At 41.0% G+C, this 21966-nt stretch overlaps 2 protein-coding genes across 2 annotated transcripts; both read left to right on the forward strand.

The window, feature by feature from the left end:
* Positions 1–19062: 19062 nt before the first annotated feature.
* LOC147899327 (uncharacterized) lies at positions 19063–19959 on the forward strand. The gene has a single exon (XM_087377698.1). It carries the CDS (start codon positions 19063–19065, stop codon positions 19957–19959), a length of 897 nt encoding a protein of 298 aa, XP_087233824.1.
* Positions 19960–19961: 2 nt separating this feature from the next.
* On the forward strand, positions 19962–20654 carry LOC147899328 (uncharacterized). Its single transcript, XM_087377700.1, has one exon. The coding sequence runs from the start codon at positions 19962–19964 to the stop codon at positions 20652–20654; it is 693 nt and encodes a 230-aa protein (XP_087233826.1).
* The last annotated feature ends 1312 nt before the right edge of the window (positions 20655–21966 follow it).

The following is a 21966-nucleotide window of genomic DNA, read 5'->3' on the forward strand; positions in this document are numbered from 1 at the left end:
CTTCCACAGGGACCAATGATGCATGGAAGGATGTGGAGACATCAAATGTAGAGGACAACATACCACCCAAAATCGGGACTATCAATTACGCGATGGATACAGGAGGTATAGAAGAAAACATAACCCCAAAAATGGAGAAAATTGCAAGGAATATCACGAATCCTATACTTTTAAAAGAGAACATGGATGAACGTACTGTCTCAACATTGGGGACAAAACTAGATAATCTTATTGTTGTTGCAAACATGTATGAAATCATAGCACCTGACAATTTGGTTGAGTCAGAAGCCAGCAACTTCAAGGAGAATTTGGATCTATATCCACATACAATTTCTTTGGATATGCCACAATTAACAATCATATTAGACTTGAATGGCCTGTTATTAAGTCGCTGCCTATTCAAGTCTCCAATACATCCGTCTATTATGCATGGCAAAAATAGTTATATGGTTGTTCGTCCTGGGTGCATAGAATTTCTTAAAATCTTGCTACAAAGATTTAATGTAGGTATCTGGTCAACTGCGATGGAGCATAACGTACTTGATATGGTAGGAAAGCTGCAAAATTATGCAAATGAGAGCCTCCCTTTCTTTGTTATATGGTCTCAGCAAGGATGCTACACTTACAGTAAGACGAGGATAAATAGGCCTGACAAGGTTGGTGTTGAGGAAAAGTTCAAACCCTTAGCAAAAATCTCAAAGGCATTTGGATGTGATGCTAGAAGGACAATCCTTGTTGATGACTCCCCATACAAGGCTTGCATTAGCCCTCCATCAAATTGCATATTTCCTTCAACATTTGATGTACAAGACAAGGATGATAATATTCTACTGAGAGAGTTGATGCCGTACTTACTACAACTCAATGAGACTAAAGATGTGCGCAGCATGATTGAGACAAATCGGTATGGACAATTACCTGTGATGGAGGGGCATAAGGATTTCAACCGTGTCTAGAAAGTAATTGATGAATGGAGGGAGGAAAATCATGCATGGTCAAGAATGGAATATAAAACAAGAAATCTTCCTCTTGTAGATCAACTAAGAGAGAGGGATATAGGTGGTAGGGAAACCCATGGTGGTGATGGCTAGGTGCCTAAACTCAATGCATCCCAAATAAGACTTTTAAGGAATGCTCCGCAACTCTCTAGCATGAATGCTATGCAAGTTTCTCAATTGGCTATAGACCTAGGGTACAAAGGTCGCTATATCAAGAAATACATTTCTAAGGGCTACATAAACCGACTACAGAATGCGTATTTTTCATGAAGGTACATATGCCAAAGTGTTTTTTGATTTTATCTCAATATATATAATTGTTGTTGTAGCTAATTGAATTTGTCTTTTGTGATGTAGATAGATATACGTTCAAATCAAGCTTGAGTAGGTACATACCAGAACGAGATCCATTTGGACCACCAAAGTTAGTTGTCCCTATCAACGAAGTGTTCTGGATAAAAAATGTGGCTTTCGAGGTGCATGAGTCAACCATTATAGGTGCTGGGCTTGGGCTTATTTGTGCATGGCTCCATCAAGAGAGGGACTACTATTCTCCATTATGGAGGTGACAAGTACTCCTACAGAGACTGGAAGGAATTATGTAGAGTTCATCCAAGGCTAAAGAAGTACTCTATCCAAGAGGACCCTACTGTCCCTATGAAGGATATGGTGCATATTGTTGGTGATGTTCAATATGGCAATGTGGCAGGATTTATTAACAGCAATAGAAATACCAATGTAAAGCCAAATGTTTGTTATGTATTTTCCCCTAATGTTCCACCTTGGTATGACCCCATGATGAACATAGATATTGCAAAATATGGTCACATTTGTATTGAATCCATAGATGATATACATGCAGGAGAGGAGCTATTTGCAGACTATGAGTTTTGAATAACAACATTGTATTTCTTTATACAATCATTACTTATGGGAATTACTACTTTCTTGCCAACTATGTAAATTGGTGCGTAATTGTTGTGTGTGAATAATATGCAAACATGTTCATAACTACATTCATAATGTATTTAGAAGGAGTGTCTCTCATGCCATTCTTTCTGGTGCCATTCTCTTTGGGGCTAGAAATTGAGAGTTTCTTTGGAATCATGATTTATTTCAGGGATTTCAATGGTGTATCAACAAGTTGTTATGCTTTCATCCTAAAGTGTACTTTTTTACTTTGCAGTGAGTAATCAACATGACATGTAAAGTTATCGTTTTACAATAATGCTAGTCAGTCCAAACATTGAAAGTGCACAATAAATGATTGTCATTGCCACCTAAATTACATCAAATGCTTGTCATTGCCCATTGATTTTCCATCAACTACATATCTTGCATTCATTCTCCTCAACTACATATCTTGATTTTCCATCAACTACATATCTTACTAAGTTAAAGAGCCTGTGCGTTTTCATTGCAATACTCATGGTTATTAATTACACTCTACATTTTTTAAACGGTGTTTTGGAGATTTTCAAATGAGAATGCTCACACAAAAGCGAGTCTCAATATCAATGGAAATTCCAGAGACTCGCTATTATGAAGGTGTTTTTGAACATCACTATGGCTCACGAGATGAATCTAACTCAAATGGGTTTCAAAGTTTATTATTTTGTTGATGATAACGTAGTTTAGACACTGATATTCTATTTATTATTTGAGAATGTAGTTGATATTTCACACTTCATGAATGGCTATCTAGTCTATTTTCACATATTTCTCCTGTTTTTTCATTGAGGGGAGCTACAATTTCTTCCAAAACTGCCATTCTGGGAATTGGGTTTTTCCCGAATTATCTAATACGGTCTTTTTATAAGATGGGCGAGCTTGTGAGGTACTTTACAGGATGCAAGGTGTTCATATTGCTAATATTGCATACTTTTTCCTTTCTAGGTATGTGAGCTCAAAGGAAATAGATCCCACCATACTTGAGAATGCTCGAGTTATGTCAGTGGAGGTGGTTTGTTAAGTGGAGGAGACATTTCCACATTCTATTCTCACAAGCCAACTACATCTCATAGTGCATTTGGTGGATGAGATTGCTATATGCCATATTGTACATGCACGATGGTTGCTCTTCCTTGAGCGCTTCATGAAGACCTTAAAGGATTTTGTGAGACAAAATGCAAGACCCAAATGTAGCATGGCCGAGGGTTGGTTGGTACAAGAGTCACTTGTATATATTTCTAAGTTTCTTGTTGATGTGGAGAGCTCTCTCCCACGACTATGGAGAGATGATGAAGACGTAAGGATGACCTCTATTGTGCCTCAAGGGAAAGGACGCAACAAAGTAATAGACACGGAGTTTCTTAATAATATCAACCTCTATTGCACGCTTAATAGTTGATGTGATGAAAAGATGGGTGACAAGATACGAGGATGCAAAGGCAAGAAGACAAAGAGAAAGGGCCCTCTTTTGTACACACCACGGATCTCTGTGCCATATGCTCAACATCTAAGAGCACTTCCAAAGGATATTCATGTGGAATGGCTACCTGATGAAATGGAGAGAGCAGAAAGAGACGAGGGGATGCATATCACAATGGAAGAATGGGAGTATGCTACGGGATGCATGAGCAAGGTCGGTATATAGAATGTTATGCATAAGCTAGGAGCTTTCAACAATTTAGATTGCTTATTTAATTGATTTTGTCTTGGTGTAGTATACTATGCTCAATGTTATATGGTGTGAGGGCAAGCATTTTTAAACACAACCGATTGATGATAAGAGAAACACATGAGATTGCGGCGTCATTGCTAGCTTTGAGGGAGCTAATGGAGCCATGGATGATTATTGTAGCATAATCCAAGATATTATTAAGCTTGACTTTCGACGCTTCTTTGTGTATGTTTTGGATGTAAAGTGGTTTAAGGATGTGGTGGAAAGAGGCCCTAATGCAACAATCAAATGCCATGCAAGTGGCTTTGTAACTATTGACTCCACAAAGTTTTGGCAAAGTAAGAAGGACACACTAGTACTATCGCAATGAACAGGTATTGTACACACATATAAGAATACTCCCTTTTAAATATTTGATACCTTCGATGCAAGGAAAATAACATGATTGTATTTGTGTTTGAATTAGGTTGTCTATCAACCAATGGTGGATAATAATAGGTGGTGGCATGTCATACCTATTATGCCACGTTCCAAAGTGATGTATAGTACATTTACTAATATGGAGCATATGGAGGATGATCATGGCCATGGAGGTGATGATGACCGTGATACAAGAGAGGAGGATGATCATGAGATAGGAGATACAGACACAACAAGACAAAGCACCCATAGACGCGCGCACAGACGCGTTTCATGAACTAAATAAAAAACTTACGGGCGCATCTATTTGCGCATCTGGAGACCCGCATCTAATTGCGCGTCTATATATCAGACTTACGTGCGTATAGATGCACACAAAGACGCATAAAGAGACGCGCTTATAAACGCTTTTATAGACGCACGTATAAACGCAAGTCGAACAGACAGACGCGAATATAAACGCGTTTTTAGACGCACTGATAGACGCGCTTTTTTTTTTTAAATTTTACAGAATACTGTGTATGTTGTGTATGCTATATAGTTACAAGAATCCCATATCCACATTCTGTAATTCAATTCTTACAGCCAACCGCATTTTAATTACAATTCCAAATAAAATATTACAACCCCAAAACGCAATAAAATTGAAAGCTCAAAAAGTGCTTGTATATACATATAGCACGAAGCTAAGCCATGTCATGTGGCTTCAAGTACAAAAAATAAGGAAGCTAAGCCATGTCATGTGGCTTCAAGTACAAAAAATAAGAGGAGTCTATATACAAGAGGCACGAAGCCAAGCCAGTGGCTTTAAGTACAAAAAAGAATAGTAGTACTACTTCTACGACTAATCCTCGCTGCCTTCCGCGCTCCCTTCTGCGCTCCCTTCTGTGCTCCCTTCTACGCCTCCTTACTCGTCTTCCTCGTCGTCTTGTGCATGGGCCTGTAAACAAGGGACAACATATATCAATGTATGAAAAATCAAATCTTTACTTAGTTTTGGCATTATTTAATTACTTTCAAATACCTGGGGGGCCTATCCAGTAGCTCGGGTATACTGCTCCTCAGTAATCAACCCATCATCATAGAAGTGCCTCCATGTATCTCCTCTGCGATGGTGGCGGTGTCTCCACTGGAGTAGGGTATCTGCCCACGATCTCAAGCTGCATGACCGCGATACACTTTGTGGAGGGATTAGTACAAAGAAACAACCAACCTCCTAATAAACTACATAAGCAATATAATTTGAGATCGATACTTACAAATTGGGCCTCCCATGATTCAACACCCCCTGCTCCAAAATGCGCGCTTCCATATTCCTCCATCTGGATCCTCCGTGCCTCCACGTGCTGCAGACTGGGCTCCTCCCTCGCTGACTTCATTGCCTTCTTCCACTCACGCTTCTGAGCGGTGTGGGGTGGGCCCCTTGGAGGTTGACCTGTGGCAAGCTCCGCTAGTGCCTGCCTCTTAAGTGAAGATCTTTTATTGCTAAGTATCGTAACAATCTTTGACTTCCCCCATTTATCTGTGAACTGGCGATTGGGGGGGTTAGGATACCTAGAGCGAACAATAGCGAGGGTCTCATCAGCCAACCTCTTTGGGTGGTCTTTATAGTGGATAAAGCAATCTCTGTAATTGTTAGCAATTACAGAGCGCATGAAGGCCATGATGTCCTTCCCCCGTGCATCCATCAAGATGCCTCCTGTCTGAGTGATGTCATAATAAATCGTACCATCACCCAGAGGCACGTCTAAATCATCTGAATCATCCTCCTCCTCACCGCCACATGGCCCAAAGCACTGTGCCATGCATCCGCCACCGCTCTCCCTACTACTACACCTGCTACCCTGTCGTGTCGAGCTCGTACGCTGGCCACTCGTAGCTAGGGACTGCACGGGACTACGCTGACCACTCGTAGCTGGAGAACCGAGTCTCGACGACTGGGGAGTACGTCGACGGCTCGCCGAGACAAAAGGACCTCCTGATGGCATGGGGGAAGGGGCATAAGACGGGATGGCAGAAGGGACATAAGACGGCATGGGGGAAGGGGCATAAGACGGTACGGGGGAAGGGGCATAAGACGGCCGTGCTGACTCCGTTGGGGTGATCTCAGGCGGTGTGGGGTGGCTCGGAGTCTGTAGTGCCGACTCCTGGGGAGTGTTAAGGGTACTCGTCATATACCCGTATAACTCCGCAGGACTAGGAGGGTGCCCTAAAAGATTATATAAGTCCTTCCAAATCGATTCCCGCGGATCAGGTGAGCTAGAAGCACTTCCTGGCAACATGTTGAACTGGAAAAAAGGAAACAAATCTATTACTTTGGGAGCTGAGAAGAAAGGGGAAGAAAAAAGAGGCTCTGTCAGAGCGCGTCTATAGACCCGTCTGATTTGCGCGTCTATAGACGCGTCTAACAGAGCATTTAACAATGCATTTAACAGTCCGTCTAACAGTGCGTTTAATAGTGCGTATAATAGTGCGTTTAAAAGGGCGTCTAACAGTGCGTTTAAAAGTGCGTTTAACAGGGCGTCTGTGTGAGCGTCTACAAACGCATCTGTGTGTGTCTACAACAAGCCAGACGCGCGGATAAACGCGCCTGTAGACGCGCTTTTAGATGTGCCCTGAGACGCGCCTATAGGCGCGCTCCGACAAGCGAGAATACTAAAAAGTCGAAAAGGACGTTGCGCCCGACAAAAGAACATGACGCTCATACCTAGATCCTGCGTTTCTTGGATGCGAGAAAGTACAAAACTGGAAAGAGCAAGCAAATACAACTTCAAAAGGACTTACTTGGATAAAGGTATGGAAGGATCTTTCTTTTCCAAACTTGTTTCTTCTCCTTGTTCGTACTCCTCCTCTCCTTTAGGCTTGGAAGTAAGTGTAGGTACGGTCCCTTTCTCTTGAATGAAAGCTTGGAACTGTGTATAGGAGGCTCTCTCTTAAGCTTTGAATCTATGGAACTGCTAATAAAGAAGGAAGGAAGCCGCTCGCGAAGTTTAAGTAATGAAAAGAAAAGCAAAGCGAGCGGCGCGCCGAAAAGCAGGTTTAAAAGCCGCGTCTATAGTCGCGTCTATTAGCGCGTCTATAGGCGCATCTAAATACACAGAGTAGACGCGCGTTTAGATGCGCCGTTAGACGCGATGTTAGACGCGACTATAGACGCGGCGATAGACGCAACACAGAGTTTAAATTAAGCATTTGAAGAAGAGAAAATTTGGTGGGTTGTTTGTTTGTAGGATGTCTCCATCTTCAACAAGTAGCTCCAGTGAGGATGAATCCCTCCGTATCCACCATCGCGAAATGTGGTTGGAGCAAAAAATCAAATGTCTGTGTGATCGATGTTGAGGAAACATGTATCATGCACGCAGGATTACGCTCAATCATATCTCAAAGTATGGAGAATGGGATGTGACCGTAAACAGGGTAAGGGTTTGTAAGTTAAGGTTGATTGAGATACCTATGGGTGTTCATATGTTTGAGTTATGATCCTATTTTAATTTGATACAGGATGCAGTGCTACACCCGCACATGTTACCCTATGCCCGTCGTGAGGAGGCGAAGCGTCGACGATATGAGGTGGGATCTTCAGGAGGGACCGTCACGGATGCATGGAGTGATGGTGATAGTAGCCCTCCGCCATTACCTCATGAAGCCGTGGAGGAGGAGGTGTTTGATGATATGGTGCGGGATTTATATGTCCATCAAGGGAGGGATAATAGCATGGAGCAGGATGATCTTTTTACCGCAGCATCGACTCCACTGTTTGAGGGGTGCACATTCTCTGTTCTACGTGCCTCCCTTGAGTTACTAAACTTGCAAACCATCTATGGATGGAGCAATGCAAGTTTGAATGCATTACTCAAGTAAGCTTTAAAGTCGATTTTGCAAACATGGTGAATTATGCGCGTGGGTCAATTACTCGAATGCTTTTCCTCATTTATGGTCTTCACGTGCAGGCTATTGTGTAAAATGCTTCCAAGGGAGAATAAATTACCGACCTCAAGAGATATGGCAAGGCAACATGTGACCTCTCTTGGAGGATTAGATTTCAAGCACATCCATGCATGTGTCAACGATTGCGTTTTGTTTCGTGGACTACATAAGGATGCAAGAGAGTGTCCTACTTGTGGAGAGGCAAGATATAGAGCAGATCTCAAAACCTTGGACGTGCCTCGTAAGGTTTTGCGACATTTTCCCATAATCCCTCGCATCCAACATATGTTCAAGTGCAAATCTATTGCAGAGCTCATGTCATGGCATTCCTCCCATCGATCAACCGATGGCAAGTGGAGAACTCCCGCGGACTCTCCTGCGTGGAAGCATATTGAAGACACATGGCCAAGCTTCAAGGAAGAACCTAGGAGCTTGAGACTTGGATTGGGTATGGACGGTGTGAACCCATTTGGTCTCAAAAGCACGTCTTACAGTGTATGGCCAGTGGTATTGGTGAATTACAATCTTCCACCCTCTATGGCTATTAAGAAAGGACATGTCATGCTGTCCCTTCTAATTCCAGGGAAACATAAAGTCAAAAAACCTGATGTTTATTTGAAGCCTTTGATTGATGTTTACAGTGTATGGCCAGTGGTATTGGTGAATTACAATCTTCCACCCTCTATGGCTATTAAGAAAGGACATGTCATGCTGTCCCTTCTAATTCCAGGGAAACATAAAGTCAAAAACCCTGATGTTTATTTGAAGCCTTTGATTGATGAGCTAGAGATACTTTGGAGAGGTATCGAGGTGCATGATGTGAGCAGGCCTCTCTCGTCACGAGACTTCAACTGCAAAGCAGTCTTGATGTGGACGATGCATGACTTCCCAGGCTATGGCGAGTGTTCAGGTAAGCATTGCATTTTTTAATTATGAATAGGCAAAGGACGTGGCACCCTAAACCCACCTTCCACTCTTAATTGCATCTATTGTTCAGGTCTCACTACATCGGGTTACCATGCATGTCCTGTTTGTGGTCCTTCGCTAGTTGCCTCACGGGCAGACGCATTGAATAAGGTCATCTATGAGAATCACCATCGATTTCTCCCACCTGATCATCCTAGATATGTTGCCCCTTGGAATGAAGTCCTCCCACAATCACTCACCGCGGGAGATTGGATGAGAATTTGGGACGGTTCCACGACTCCTCCACCACTTGGCATGAACTGGTAAGGGTTTGTAACTATTGGCTGGAAGTAAAGATTGGCTATATTGGTTGAAAGTAAAGATTGCACGCTAACACTTTATTTTTTTTAGATACTCCATCTTTTATCGTTTACCATATTGATCCCACCTCAAGATCAATCACCTGCTCGATCCCATGCATATCTTCAAGAATGTGGCATCTACCATTTGGGAGCATTTGAATGGGACACGAGATTCGGCAGGCATAAGGGAGGATCTACGTACCACAGGGAGGATGCGTGAAGCTTGGCCTCAAGAGAGACCAAATGGGCGTGTTTTTTTACCTCGTGCACCGTGGATGTTATCAAAGCTAGAGATGGCGACAGTGAAGCGCGCTATTACTACAATTCGTACTCCCACTGGATGCATGAGGTGTTTGAAGGGAGCCTTTACAAAGAGCAAGAAAAGAGGTGTAGAGCAATTATATGGCTTGAAATCTCATGATTGGCACAAGATGCTCCAAGTAAGTATTTTATATGCATAATATCTTTTTCCTTTCAGATTTGTGAGTGAATAGCTATAAGCAACTAATCAACCACCTCCTCGCGGGTTCAGTTCATATTACCTACTAGCATTTCACGTAGTACATCAAAGGACGTGAAAGATTGTATTTACAAGATGGGCGAGCTTGTGAGGTATGTGAGCTCAAAGGAAATAGATCCCACCACGCTTGAGAATGCTCGAGTTATGTCAGTGGAGGCGGTTTGTTTAGTGGAGGAGACATTTCCACGTTCTATTCTCACAAGCCAACTACATCTCATAGTACATTTGGTGGATGAGATTGCTATATGCGGTACTATACATGCACGATGGTTGTTCTTCCTCGAGCGCTTCATGAAGACCTTGAAGGGCTTCGTGAGACAAAATGCAAGACCCGAAGGTAGCATGGCTGAGGGTTGGTTGGTACAAGAGTCACTTGTATATATTTTTGAGTTTCTTGTTGATGTGGATAGCTCTCTCCCACGACTATGGAGAGATGATGAAGACCTAAGGATGACCTCTATTGTGCCTCAAGGAAAAGGACGCAACAAAGTAATAGACACGGAGTTGCATAATAGTATCAACCTCTTTTGCGTGCTTAATAGTGATGTGATGAAAAGATGGGTGACAAGATACGAGGATGCAAAGGCAAGAAGACAAGAAGAAAGGGCCCTCTTTCGTACACACCACGGATCTTGTGTGCCATACCCTCAGCATCTAAGAGCACTTCCAAAGGATATTCATGTGGATTGGCTACTTGATGAAATGGAGAAAGCAGAGAAAGACGAGGGGATGCATATCACAATAGAAGAATGGGAGTATGCTAGGGGATGCATGAGCAAGGTCGGTATATAGAATGTTATGCATAAGTTAGGAGCTTTTTATCATTTAGATTGCTTATTTAATTGATTTTTTCTTGGTGTAGTGCACTATGTTCAATGCTATATGGTGTGAGGGCAAGCATTTTCGAACACAACGGATTGATGATAAGAGAAACACACAAGATTGCGGCGTCATTGCTAGCTTTGAGGGAGCCAATGGAGCCATGGATGATTATTGTGGCATAATCCAAGATATCATTATGCTTGACTTTCGACGCTTCTTTGTGTATGTTTTGGATGTAAAGTGGTTTAAGGACGTGGTGGAAAGAGGCCCTAATGCAACAATCAAACGCCATGCAAGTGCCTTTGTAACTATTGACTCCACAAAGTTTTGGCAAAGTAGGAAGGACACACTAGTACTACCGCAACAATGTGAACAGGTACTGTGCACACACATAAAAATACTCGCTTTTAAATATTTGATGCAAGAAAAGTAACATGATTGTATTTGTGTTTGAATTAGGTTGTCTATCAACCAATGGTGGATAATAATAGATGGTGGCATGTCATACCTATTATGCCACGTTCCAAAGTGATGTATAGTACATTTACTAATATGGAGCGTATGGAGGATGATCATGGCCATGGACGTGATGATGACCGTGATACAAGAGAGGAGCATGATCATGAGATAGGAGATATAGATATTGAGGCCAGCATTACCCGTGAGGACGAGCCTACCATTGGAGATGCTGATTTCGATGAGCACATGAGTGGCACAAGTAGTAATGGGTTGAATGTATTTGTAGATCTAAACACTTGTTTGGATTTTGAAGTAGATAGTTTGGCAAGGGTTGATCTCATTGAGGATGAGATTGAATGGTAGCCCACAATTGATATTGGCAAAACTATTTTACATATTGTCTCATTCTCCTCATTTCACTTAATTCTTGTATATGTGGGCTTGCAAAAAATTATGTGCTTTGGTAATCATGGGCAATGTTTGGAAAGCAATGATGTACACCAAAATCTCACTTTCTGTATTCTCTGAAGCGCGTTTATTTACGTGTCTAAATGCACGTCTGAGTCTCGGTGTAAACGTGCAAATAAACGCGCAAATACACGCGCTAATAAACGGGATGTTAGATGGGCCCGTATTTTCTCAAGTCAAACACGCAAATAGACGCGGTGATTTACATGCAAATAGACGAGCGTTTAGCCGCGCATTTAGACACGCCTGTAATTTCTCTACTAAAGCGACGCCTATCGACGCGCCCGCTATTTTGCGCGTCTACCAAGCGCGTCTATAGTTGCTTTGTGTTGTTGTGAGATATTGAGGCCATTACCCATGAGGACAAGCCTACCATTGGTGATGTTGATTTCGATGAGCACATGAGTAGCACAAGTAGTAGTGGGTTGAATGTATTTGTAAATCTCAACATTGGTTTGGATTTTGAAGTAGATAGTTCGGCAAGGGTTGATCTCATTGAGGATGAGATTGAACCGTAGCCCATCATTGATATTGGCAAAACTATTTTACATATTGTCTCATTCTCCTCACCTCACTTTATTTTTGTATATGTGAGTTTGCCAAAAAGCATTGATATTTTTGTTAAAATTACGTGCTTTGGTAATCATGGGCAATGTTAGGAAAGTAGTGATGTACATTTATCAGCCTGCACCAAAATTTCACTTTTTGTATTCTCTGTTTTGCATCAAAATTCACGTCTAAATCTATGTCTAATTCATAGTGCAGATGTGCTAATAGATGCACTAATAGATGTGCAAATAGATGCGCTATTAGATGCATTATTAGGTGCGCCCGTATTTTTGCTATTCTAACAAAGCCTATAAACATGCCCACTATTTTGCATGTCTATCAAGCACGTCTATAGTTGCTTTGTGTTGTTCTACATATATTAACACACACTTCCTCAGAAAACCAAAACAAATGCAAAGCATACCTCATTTATTCTACACAAATTTCGCAAAGGATATACACAACAAGAAAATATTTGAATTGCTAAACAAGCAACCACATATTCTTCATGCTATTGACAAAAAACACAAAACATGTGTAAAAAAAATTACTATACCAACAGATCCCAAAAGCACAGTAGGATTGCATACAACACTATTGTTAAAACCTGAAATGATAATAGAAATTTGCTTTGGAAATCTGGACATTTCAGATGGGTTGGTAAATGGGGCTGATGGGATATTCAAAAACTCCACCATGCAAGCGGATCATAAAGTTATATGGATATTGTTCACTAACTTAAACATTGGCAAAAATACTTGCTACAATTATGCTTTGCTTTACAATGAAAAGATCCCTTCAAATTGGACACCAATACATTCGATCACACATGACTTCCAAATAGGAAAAAACTACTTAAACACAATTTCACGTACACAATTCCCTATTCAACCTACTGCTACTCGAACAATCCACCGTTCACAAGGATTAACTATGGATTCCCTTGCATTTGATCCTTCATCCATCAAATCACATGGCCTAGTATACACAACACTATCATGTGTAAGAGACCCAAACAACCTTTACCTCCTCAATCCAATAGAAGAAAAGCATATCAAAGTAGATAAGAATGTTATCAATGAAATGCAACGTCTACGAAATGAGCGTCAATGGATTCCACATCAAAAACACTTCTTTGTATATAAAAACCAACAAAACACATTACAATCTCTTAACACAAGAGCCCTAAAATCACACTATGATCATGACATATTGTACATGATAAAAGCCTTTTGAGTGCTACAATAATTTGTTTACAAGAATTGCATAACAAATCTAACAAGCTTTTGTTACCTAACTTCACATGCTTACAAAAAACAAATGGAATAGGAATAGCAACATGTTATAAAAAAGAAATGCAATTACAAGAATAATTTTACATTCAAAATAATTCTTGTGAATGCTTGTTAACTACCTTCAAGACAACAAACAAGAACAAATTTACAGTAATAACCATATACAATTCTCCTTCATCGTCCACATCCACGCTTTTATACTCACTTCAAAAAATCCTTTCAAAAATTCAAAAAGACACACCAAGAACAATCATAGGTGACTTCAATATTAACTAATATACAAACCCAAACAAAAAAGAGAGAGACTTGCAAACATTCATGACACAAATACATATGTCACAATTAATTCAACAACCAACAACTATTCACGGTTCAATTATAGAACACATATGGACAAACAAACCAGAATAACATACACTAGCCGGAACTAATTTCATCTAGTGGTCTGACCATTCACTCATTTACACAAACATACATTCATCTTGAGGGCAGGCCTTATGAATGTAATTCAACTTGTTCTGATTTGGATTGTCTTAAAATTGTCGGATATCTCAAATTCCTGAAACTGTCATTTTGCCATTTCACTGCGACTAGAGTAGGCTCTGGCAATCATCCTCCCTTGTTATACACAAGACAGACATAGGAGCAACAAAATCATCACTATATATCATCGCCATGGTCAACTAAGTATAATCTTGAAACATTGGTATTGAGTATACCTTCATGAATTTCTCCTAAGAAAGGGTACGGCTATCTTGGAGAAGGCATTGGTAAAGAAATTACTCGGCTGAGGTGAGGACGGGAGAGACTATGGAGAAGATAGGGGCTTGAGGGAAACCAAAGCTTTGACAATAGTGTTTCTAACAGTGAAACCAGGAACCACCATTAAGGCCACTCTCTTTAAGCTTTTAGCTTCAACAAGGTGTGCTACACTTGATTCATCACCACCACTGTCATCTTTATCATCGTCTTCCATTATGTTCGTCATGTATTCTTCATCAAAAGAAGAATTCCCTGTGACAATAAACATTTTTGCTGTTGGTTCGAATGCAAAAGCTAGTTTGTGCAGTACCCATGTAGCCTTTGCCAACCTCAAAAAGCTCTTGTTTGCTCGACTACTTTCCTTGTAGAGCATCTTCTGTAGAAACTCTTCTCTTTCCTTTGCATCTGTGAACACTAAGATATGACCCTACTTCACGAAACTCTCTTGCTTCGCTAACCAGAACTCGTAGAAATAGGGAAAAGGAAATTTTCATAGGGTTGTGATCTATAGGTATAACATATTGCTTTTATTTACATTTATTTATAACCTTTATGTATATGCTAACGCAAAATCCATTGTCTCTATAGTACTACTCATAAAATGCAATGTGGGTGTATGGTAGCCACTAATGAGTAGAAAATTTGACATAGAGCACACCACATTTGATCGAGTCACAGTCAACTTTTCGCAAGATAGTAGAGCTAGTCCAAGGGATATAAATCTCATTGCAGGCAAAACGGATTATGTTGAAACCATTTTAGAAAAGTCAAAGTATTTATATTTGATATTAAAAGGTTCAAAGTCATCTGTAGAAGTGCGATCCTAGTGTGTTTTGCCATTGACTCTATAAAACTTTGGGATGACCTTACTAACACATTCATTGTACGCACACAGTATGAGCAAGTAAGAATTTTTATTATATTGGTGTCTTGTCCTTGGATTTTTTAAAAAGCTTGGATGAATGTATCATGAAGTTTTTCTCAACTATATTATACCTTAGGTGGCTTTTCAACATGATCGAGTGGAAAACAAGTGGCAGTTTGTGATTCAAGTTGCACCTAGAAATCGGCTTGTATTTTAAGATCTAGAAGTTGAGCATGAAATTGAAGATCAACATATAAATGTGTTGGAAGCTAGAACTTCCCAATACACCATCTACAAGAGTTTTGGAATGTGAGGATAGTTTGAGTTCTTTAGAGGGTTTCTTAGACATAGATATGGGCTCGATTTAGGAGACCTCAATTTGTACATGCTGAGGATGTGTGAGACTTGGTTACATATGATCCAAAGAATGTGCATTGATCTCATGACGAAGATTTGAGTGAGGCATTGATTGATTAAATAATGGAGAACCACATTTATGTACTTCATTTAGCATGATGAAAATGGTGAAGGACGAAACCCTATACTATCTAAAAATTGTTGACGATTAAGGCGCTTGTAGATTATTGATGCTACATTTTTTCCAAATGCATTATCGATGCTAATATCAATGCTACTAATACCAACGATAATAGAGACTATAGTATTGATTCTAATATCAATGAATACAACTTTTGCATTCATCTTGATGGCACGGCCTTGAAAAAAAAACTAAGAAAAAAGCATGGATAGTTAATGTTGATATTGGTATGAATGGTAGTAATACCATATTTTGGACCATGGGATGATGTCCTATTAACCTCATCTGTGACATTCCAACAATATCTTTAATTGAAGGATACTTTAAACAAACCGTCTTTAGCAACAAGCTTACATAAAAAATATAGATTAAATCACAAAGTTCCTGACAAATAAACTTAAACATCCAACCAAGTTTTTTCAGCTGACCTATTGACAAGGCATTTGTACATGTGCAATCCTTGGCCCTCCTTGTATGCACGTCTGATTTACTAGCAACCAAATTTGATCTTTCACAGGTGTGTCCTACCAATACCAGCTTGCTGTAGACCTTTTGTACTGCTCCATTCATGGTGTACCTTATGTCGTTACTAGTGTATGTACGATCTCTAGTTCCATTTATACCTATTGCACTTGTTGCTATATTAGCTACAAATTAATCTACCCATTGCTTGGACTCCTTGCTAAACCCCTTCTTCCAATCCATGAGGACATGCTTTGGTCTCGCTTTGTGCTTCCCCAAATAAGCCATGTTACTGCCCACATGGTAGCCTCATCATTCCCCCTATAGGTTCATCTACCCATATGCATGTTGAAGTGGCAAACCCCTAAGCCCTCCTCTTTTGGGGGCTCACAATTGGGCATTGACCCTATTTCTCCAACACCCTCTCAATGACACAATGTGGCCCAATGCCAATTCTATCAAAGAATTGCTCCATCAGCTCCCCTTGTTAAATCTCTCAAGAACATGTCAAGGATGTCTTCTTTAGCTAGTCTTAATTTCCACATCCTACTCATGAACAATCTATTGTCTTCAATACCTTTGGAACCAAAAAAACAATCCAGTGACCCCCCTTAAAAGAGAGGGGCTAACCAAATCTTGCAAGCCATGAACTGTAGCATTATCTTGTGACTCGTGCGTCAACTGGTCCTCATTTGCACACTAACGTACATCATCGTAGTGCTCCATGCTTCATTTTCGTCAAATTTCCGTTTTGCAATATGCTTTAGTGTTCACGAACAAACTTTTTGTGACATTCACACTCACAATACGCTTTAGTGTTCGCAAACATATATTTTGTAAATGGAAGGATCAAAGGATAGTACAATGGGTTTCGTTGAAAACATGCCTAAAGAAAATTTCGGCCAAAGTGATTTAATATACTCAGAGCTAAAGCCTTTAGGAGTCAAATTTTGGGTAGCTCAGGTAGCTATATTTGCTATGTCCAGATAACCATTATGAAAATATTTTGATCCAATGGTTGAGATTAAAATTCTAATGACCGATGGCTTTGATGGTCAAAAGATCTTTGGCAGGGATGTAGAATGGGAAAGTACCCCTTCAATGGCTACCTGTGAGAGCTAAGCTAGTTAAGAAGTTTGTGATTAACCCAGTCTGTCCACTGTGTAATAAAGCTCTCCAATCTATTTTGCATTTGATTTGGAGTTGTACAGTCACTCGATGTATATGGGCTAAGGTGGAGGCACCCATTAGGAAGTCGGGGTTGATGTCCATATTTTATTTGGGGTCGAACTAGAGCATGGAGCTTCTTGGGGATGCTACCAACTGCCTATCTACTTTAGTTGCATGCTGGCCTTTTGCATGACTGATATTGCTAAGTTGTTACCAAAATCTTGGTCACACCTGCTTTTAGCATAGGCCTTGGGCTCCATTTTCTGTATGTAGGGTCTTGTTTTGGGTTTAACCCTAATACAAGTCGACATCGTTCATATTTTCTTTTTGTAGCATATATTTTGTAAAAGAATATAAAAACCTCCTTTAATTAATCGATAAAATTGAGAGCCTAATAAATGAAATTCAAAACCTTTTAATTCCAAAAGTGGAAGTTAAAAACCAAACCATTAACTTAGAATTATAGATTCAAAAAATTTCAAATTTCAAAATTAGAGATTCGATTAGAGCGTTACTTAATATCCTAGGGTTGGCCAAAATAGTTAAAAAACACACACATAAAGAAGGATTGAACATTTACGATAATGCTTATATTTTGAAGAAAGGAGTTCACAAATGAAAAAAGTATCACATATATTGCACGTAACAATGGAGCACCAGTGCATGTGCACAGTAACAAGAAACAATGGAGCATCGGAGTGCCTCCTAATTCATTGGGATGTACATGAAAAGCTTTTGTGTTTGGTGTTAGAATAAATGTGATGAAGATTGTACTAGATTTCTTTAAAAGTAGAATGACATCAATATATTGATAAGTTATATTGACAATTGCATGTTTATTCTTTGCAAGAAGAAGTTACTTGTTGGTTAGCATATGCATGTTTGTTCTTTGGAAGAAGGTGTTACTTGTTAGGTATTCGTTGGCTTTACTTTGTTTTGAAATATGCAAATTGTGGTGGTAATTGATAGGCTATGTATATAGGGACATGCTCAGTTTAGTAGGCCTTGATGTGCCTAATGTGACTATATCTTATGGGTGCATTTGTCCAAATGTGGTCAATTTGGAATTTATAAATTGTTTTCAAGTTGTGTTTGCAAGATATAGTTGGATTTGTTGCATGCGTTTTGCCAAGATAGCCCTGTAGTAGGTGAATCTTTATGGTGGAAGATGAAGGATCCAAAAGATCAGTGGGTCATAGAATCACTACAAGGTTTTTTTTAAAAATTACTACAGTGTTGGTTGGAGGGATTGCGCCTAGTGATGATCTGTGTGAATCGTCATTTGCACGTTAGTTCGGTTGCATTTATGGGGCGGTCTGCCCCTCGGATTCTTCGTGACATTCACGCTCAGACTACGCTTGCCTTTGCCCAGTGCCCATCCACCCTCTCGCTTTTCGTTTCTATAAGGCAGAGGTTCCCTCGCTCCAAGGGATAGTTCGCGGACACAGGCCCTCACATACGTTGTTTGTTGGTCGAAAAGTGAGTTTAACTGTTCCTTTGCTTCGATTCAATCTCCTGGGACCTGCATCAATCGTGTCGAGTTTCTCTCTGCTTTAAAGACTGTCCTCTGAGAGCTTCTTGACACTGAATTTATGCCGGTGTCGGATAATCACAATGGCTCAAGAACGGCCGTCTAATGCAAGAGTGGTGGTAGCCATAGACCTGGGCACTACATTCTCTGGTTTCGCGTACGCACGCAAGTCGGAACCTGATAAGGTGTTCAAATTTTATGATTGGCCCTACGCAGGCAAAGCAGGAGCCAAGCCATACTGCAAAACGCAAACGAGCCTCTTGATATTAGTGATGGCAAGTTTCTTCTCAAAGAATGGGGCTGGCGTGCCTTAGTACATTTCACTCAAGCTACGCAGGCTTGGAAATCTACAATTCCCAAAGCTACTTCGGATCTATCCGCTCGCATGAATCTGTTCAGGCTTGAAGACCCGCAGGGCCAATTATCTGAAGATCGGACTCTACAAAGTGTGCACAATGAATTTGACCATGTCGATCTGATGAATGCGTCAGAGTCGATCACTGAGAAAGTTGGGTTCTTCGCGACCAAATTTAAGCTCTTTCTCGCAGGCGAGGATGCACACCAAAGTAATGGGATGTTAAGCCAGCAGCTGCCTGGCGATCTCACTGTGGAAAGGCTTGTTGTCGATTATCTCAGGTCCATTTCAGACTTCATAATGACGGAGCTCCGTCTGAAATATGGTAAAGATTTTGGGAAGGGAGACGTTCAATGGTGTGTAACCGTCCCTGCTATCTGGGATGAGCGAGCTAAACAAGTGATGAAGATGTGTTCCGAGAAAGCTGGGCTGGTGAAAGGACCGCTATGCCCAATGGTTGTTGCTAGTCCTCATGCCCTGGACATAATCCTGGAGCCTGAAGCCGCCTCTGTGTATTGCCAGCAAGAGGTGAGAGAATTGAAACTGAGGAAAGGAGACAAGCTTTTGGTAGCAGACATCGGAGGGGGAACTATCGACCTGGTGGTACACAGGAAGTCTGACAACGATCCGCAAAGCATGAAAGTGGAGGAGGCCGTCGAGAGCTATGGGACCCTGGGAGGCGGAACATTTGTGGACTCACACTTCTTTCATTTCCTGTGTGGGAAGATCGGATGTTTCAAGCAATTCTGTCGAGAGAATCCGTCCACAGCACTGAGCATCCTGGGGTGGTGGCAAGGGATAAAGATGGGGTACGATGGAGACGAATATTCCGCTGAGTTGATACTTCCCAACAAGTTGAGCGATGCGTGGAAGGAACACGATCGAAGAATGGGCAACCTGCAGCGGCCGAAGACTACGGGGAGGTGAGAATGGAGGATGCAGATATAATGGTGATATTTGATGAGGAGGTGGAGAAGGTGTTGCAGTTGATAGAGAGGGAGGTGACGGGGGTGCGAGTTCTGCTGCTGGTGGGTGGGTTCTCTGCGTCGCCCTATCTGAGGAAGAAGATAATGAAGAAGTTCAGAGGGCGAGTAGGAGACATTATAATTCCGGAAGATCCAGGGAGTGCGATCTGTCACGGAGCAGTTCAACTCTGCATACAAAAACAAATCATTCAGTCGAGGATCTCCAAGCGGACATACGGGATAGCAGCAAACCTGAAGGCAGAACCACAAGACCCGCGTGGTTCTCTGTTTAAGGACGATGACGGACAAGAGCTTTGCATGGACCGCTTCGATGCATTCGTGAGGGTGGGAGAGAGGGTACGCACCAATCAGTCAGTGAAGAAAATCTACTGTCCCGTCCGACGCAGACAGGAAGACTTATACTTGGCGTTATACAGCTCCTCAAAAGCGCATCCCAGGTATACAGCAGAAAAGGAGTGCCAATTGGAGGGCCATTTCACAATAGGCATCTCGGATGGAATTGAGTTGGGCATGGAGCGTTATGTGGAGGTGACCATGTGTTTTGGGGGTTCCAACATCGAAGTCACGGCACAACGTGTCAACTTTGGCAGCCAAAATGTTGAAAAGGCTCTCTGTGTCATTTTTAGCTGTGAATAGTGTCTGTGTAATTTGTAAAGGCTCTCTGTGTCATTTTTGGCTCTCTATGTCATTTTTGGTTGTGAATAGTGTATGTGTAATTTGTGGGTTTGTAAGAGCTCACACTTGTTGCGCGAATCTCTCATCTTTGTCTAGAGGCACATCCTTTTTGTCGTCGGAAGTAACCATGTGTACTAGCCCCCTAAAGGTTTTGGAGATACTTGTAGGAAACTCCAATGATGCTCACATGGGTTTTGGGTATATTCATTGACCAAGCCTCCTACGTAGTGATCCATAGATTGGTTGCTATTGTAAGATAAGTTACTCTATTTTTCTAAACTCTATTTTTCGATACAATGTAGCATCTTAGATTTATAAATTAGTTTGTCAAGTGCTTCTCCATACAATGAAGCAGCTTAGAACTATATTACTTACAATCTTTATTAAGGATGGGTACCTATTTCCAATTAAAGTGTTGACTAGTTTGCATTTTGCCATATCAAATTGCTTAAGCATTTCATCAACGTATCGTCTCTGATTGAGTCTTTGATTGAGGTATACCAGTAGAGACACTTGTTGCTTAGCCATAGAAGGCACACAACATGTTGGAGCTCAGCATTGAGCATGCTTTAGAAATAGCCTGGTAACGCAAAAATAATCCAAGAAAATTTGTGCACTATAAGTAGTTAATTAGTTTGAACATCTATAAAAGAAAATCTTCGCCATTGTAAGTACGTAAGTAGTCTCAACTTCTTTCATGGTGGTATGTTTGCCTTATTTGCATCGATGAACCTGTTAGTTGGGTGCTAGAGTTTCAATTCCAAATATATATTTTATATTAGATTTAGAGTATTTCCGTCGGAGGGTTACCGTTATGGGGATTTTCTTGATGCTACTGGTGATGTTTGTGCTTCCCACAAAATCCCAACATGCGATCCAGGCCTGTCATCAGACTCCCATGCAGCACACATGAACACTTGTTATTACCGGAAAAGAAATCAGAACCAGAGGCTAGAGGCTAAGCATGGCGATGCTTGAGGGCCATAGAGGAAAGGAGAATATGAGGGCGAAATGTTATCATGGGAGGGGAAAAGGAATTAGAAGGGGAGGGAATGAAGAGGGAGACTATGACACAAGGGGAAAGGGAGAAGGGGAAGAGAAGCATGTACATGATGGGAGGAGGAATGTAAAGATGGAGACATCAAGGGAAGAGGACCATGCTTTATTTTGAAAGGAAGGGAAGGGAGAAATCAAAGTACTAGTTAGGTGGCTTTACAAAGAATGAGTATCATTAAGGAATAGCCTCCTCCTTTTGTAGCCAAGAGAGGGGCTC

The sequence above is a fragment of the Dipteris shenzhenensis genome, chromosome 8, assembly GCF_047967505.1.
Source record: "Dipteris shenzhenensis isolate YYH24624 ecotype China chromosome 8, Dip_SZ_1.0, whole genome shotgun sequence".
NCBI classification, from domain to species: domain Eukaryota; kingdom Viridiplantae; phylum Streptophyta; class Polypodiopsida; order Gleicheniales; family Dipteridaceae; genus Dipteris; species Dipteris shenzhenensis.

Excerpts from the sequence above, each read along its gene's own strand:
- LOC147899327 (XM_087377698.1), top strand. The coding sequence starts at position 19,063 with ATGAATCTGTTCAGGCTTGAAGACCCGCAGGGCCAATTATCTGAAGAT.
- LOC147899328 (XM_087377700.1), top strand. The coding sequence starts at position 19,962 with ATGGAGGATGCAGATATAATGGTGATATTTGATGAGGAGGTGGAGAAG.